Below are 2,627 nucleotides of genomic sequence, written 5' to 3' on the forward strand. Positions count from 1 at the left end.
TAAAATTTAGCCAGGCATGGTGGCACACGCCTGTAATCCTAGCTACTCGAGAGGCTGAGGCCAGAGAATCACCTAAACCCAGGAGGCAAAGGTTGCAGTGAGCCGAGGTAGTGCCACTGCACTTCAGCCTCAGCAAGAGAGACTCCATCTCAAAAAAACAAAACAAAAAGCAAATAACCATTCTTCCTTTTTCTCTCCAATTAGCGCCAACCCAATATTTAGCTGAGAATATAGCTACCCAGCCAAACAACTACAATTCCAGCCTCTTGCTTGTGAGATCAGGTGATTGAGGTCTTGCCAATGAGACATAAGAAGGATTGAGTGGGACTTCTGGGAAGTATTCTTGAACAGGAAGGGTGTGTGCTTTCTCTGCCCCTTCCTCTATTTTATCAGAAACATGGATGTGATGGCTGAAGATGTAATCAGCCCTGGGATGTTGCAGTTAAGGGTGAGAAGGGTCACATCCTACTAATGGTACAGAAATAAAAGAAGCCTGGGATCTGAATTACTTCATAGGGTCCTAGGATGGCCTGCCTCTGGGATGCTTCTGTACAAGAAAGAAATACACTTCTTTCTTTTTAATTTTAATTTTTTTTTTTTTTGATACAGAATCTTGCTCTGTCACCAGGCTGGACAATAGTGGCATGATCTCAGCTCACTATAACCTCCGCCTCCCTGGTTTAAGCGATTCTCCTGCCTCAGACTCCCAAGTAGCTGGAACTATAGGCACGTGCCACCACGCTCAGCTAATTTTTGTACGTTTAGTGGAAATGGGGTTTCACCATATTGGCCAGGACCTTGTGATCAAGAGGTCCTGCCTTGGCCTCCCAGGGTGCTGGGATTATAGGCATGAGCCACCATGCCTGGCCAGAAATACACTTCTATCTTGTTTAAACCACTGATATTTTAGGGTTTTAATTCTATGCAGCTAAATCTAAATGATACATACAGATCTTTACCTTCTGCTACACTGTGATAGCCCAGCTTCCTAAATGTCTCAATCCACCCCTATTATCTGGGTGGATGTGGTTACCCCTGAGGTTCCTTATTCTCCCTGACACATTTAGTCACATACTCCCCTCAGTTCCAGGCACCAGTAACATCTTCAGGCTCCCAAAAATGACATACAGGAGAGTTCCTTGTCCTAGATACATGGTGATTTTACGGCAGGGAATCAAGAAGAGTTTGTCCATTGGATGAACTGCTTTGGTGCAATTGCTCTTCTGTTCCCTGCCCTCCTGGAACCCTCAAGATGGTAAAACTGATCAGTATGGACTACAGTTTCTCAGAAGAACTGGGGAGAGTAGGGGGTAATTTAAAGAAAGAATCTGCTGGAATTATAAGATTATATATAGGCTACTGGAGCCAGAGAAGGAAGTAAGTTGGGAGTTTAGACCGTGGAGGTTTCTACTTCTTGGATGGGATCCTTGTTGGAGAGAGTGCTTGAGATATTGTCAGATTCAAGTAGCTCCACAATGCTGTAGGGAGAACAGTCCTCCAGACCCAGCTTGCTGCAGAGCCAGCCACAGAAGCCTTTCTCCATGTCCCGGGCAGCTTGCCACCATGCTCCCCAGGACCATGAGAGCTGGACCACAGCGGCATAGAGGCCCAGGGAAGAAGCCATGGCCATGATGAGCACTGGATAGAAGAGAATGAGGCAGGGGCAATACGAGATCTTGTGCCAGAAGGTCCTCTCCTCATTATACACGAGGAAGATGTTGTACCAGGTGATAGTGCCGTAATAGAAAGAGACAACGAAGGAGAGGATGAAGACCACAGGCAGGCAGACCAGCGTCCAGAGGACCACATGGGGCCCACGGTCGGCTCCCATCTGGCAGGCCATTCTTCCTTCAGGCGTCATTTCCCTTGATGACTCTTTAGGCTTGATCAGTTCCTGCAGCTCCTTCTCTGTCAATGTGACATGGATGTCTACCATCTGACCCTTTTTCTTCCCGCGTGTGATGGTCCCAGTTAAGGTGACATAGCGGCTGTCCAGAGGGAGGTTCCACATATCTGTAGGGTACAAAGAAGGTGAGAGTCAAGATCGGAAGGGTGGGCATTGCATCTCCGTGTTGCACCCCCGAGGCTGGGGATGAGGACAAGAGTAGCCTTTTTTACAGCATTGGCACAGTCCCGAGTCGTTGATTCAATGGTGGACTGAGTAGGTCTCCCTAGGGAGGGCGACTGCTGGTGTTATTGCTCCCACATGAACTCTCACTCCTTGTTCCTGGGTCCTGATAAAATTGTGAGGCAGGTTAAGCTTGTTTTTCATGTATCTCTACACTTTTTTGGGCCTCAATCTTGGCACGATCTCTGTGGCATTCAGGAGTGTGAAGAACTTTGCTACAGCCATGATGCAAATGATGATCCTATTTCTAGGTAACAAGTGCTGTGAAGATACTGCTCATGTGTGTCAGCTACTGTGTCAAGATTGCATGTATATGTGCTGGGCTGATGGACGGCCACCACCTTCCCTTCTCACGCCTGGTTCTGTACTTCCCGAGAGGGGTCAGGCACATGCCTGATCCAGCCCTCACATCCAGAGGCTGCACACATAATATACACACATGACATATATGCCACACACATACACCCTCTCACATACTACACACACACACACTCTCACA

At 47.6% G+C, this 2,627-nt stretch overlaps 1 protein-coding gene across 2 annotated transcripts in view; it reads right to left on the minus strand.

Moving 5' to 3' along the window:
- Positions 1-886: 886 nt before the first annotated feature.
- The window catches only part of TMEM169 (transmembrane protein 169), a 9,994-nt gene continuing 8,253 nt past the window's right edge, over positions 887-2,627 (minus strand). The window contains exon 3 of one of the 2 annotated variants that reach the window (XM_032278300.1): positions 887-2,013. In XM_032278300.1, the coding sequence (XP_032134191.1) occupies positions 1,391-2,013 (623 nt within the window). In that variant the 3' untranslated portion in view covers positions 887-1,390. The remainder of the gene's footprint in view (positions 2,014-2,627) is intronic. The other variant, XM_032278301.1, reaches the window with a different exon arrangement.

The sequence above is a fragment of the Sapajus apella genome, unplaced genomic scaffold (assembly GCF_009761245.1).
Source record: "Sapajus apella isolate SASKATOON/1434 unplaced genomic scaffold, GSC_monkey_1.0 scaffold10, whole genome shotgun sequence".
Lineage (NCBI taxonomy): Eukaryota > Metazoa > Chordata > Mammalia > Primates > Cebidae > Sapajus > Sapajus apella.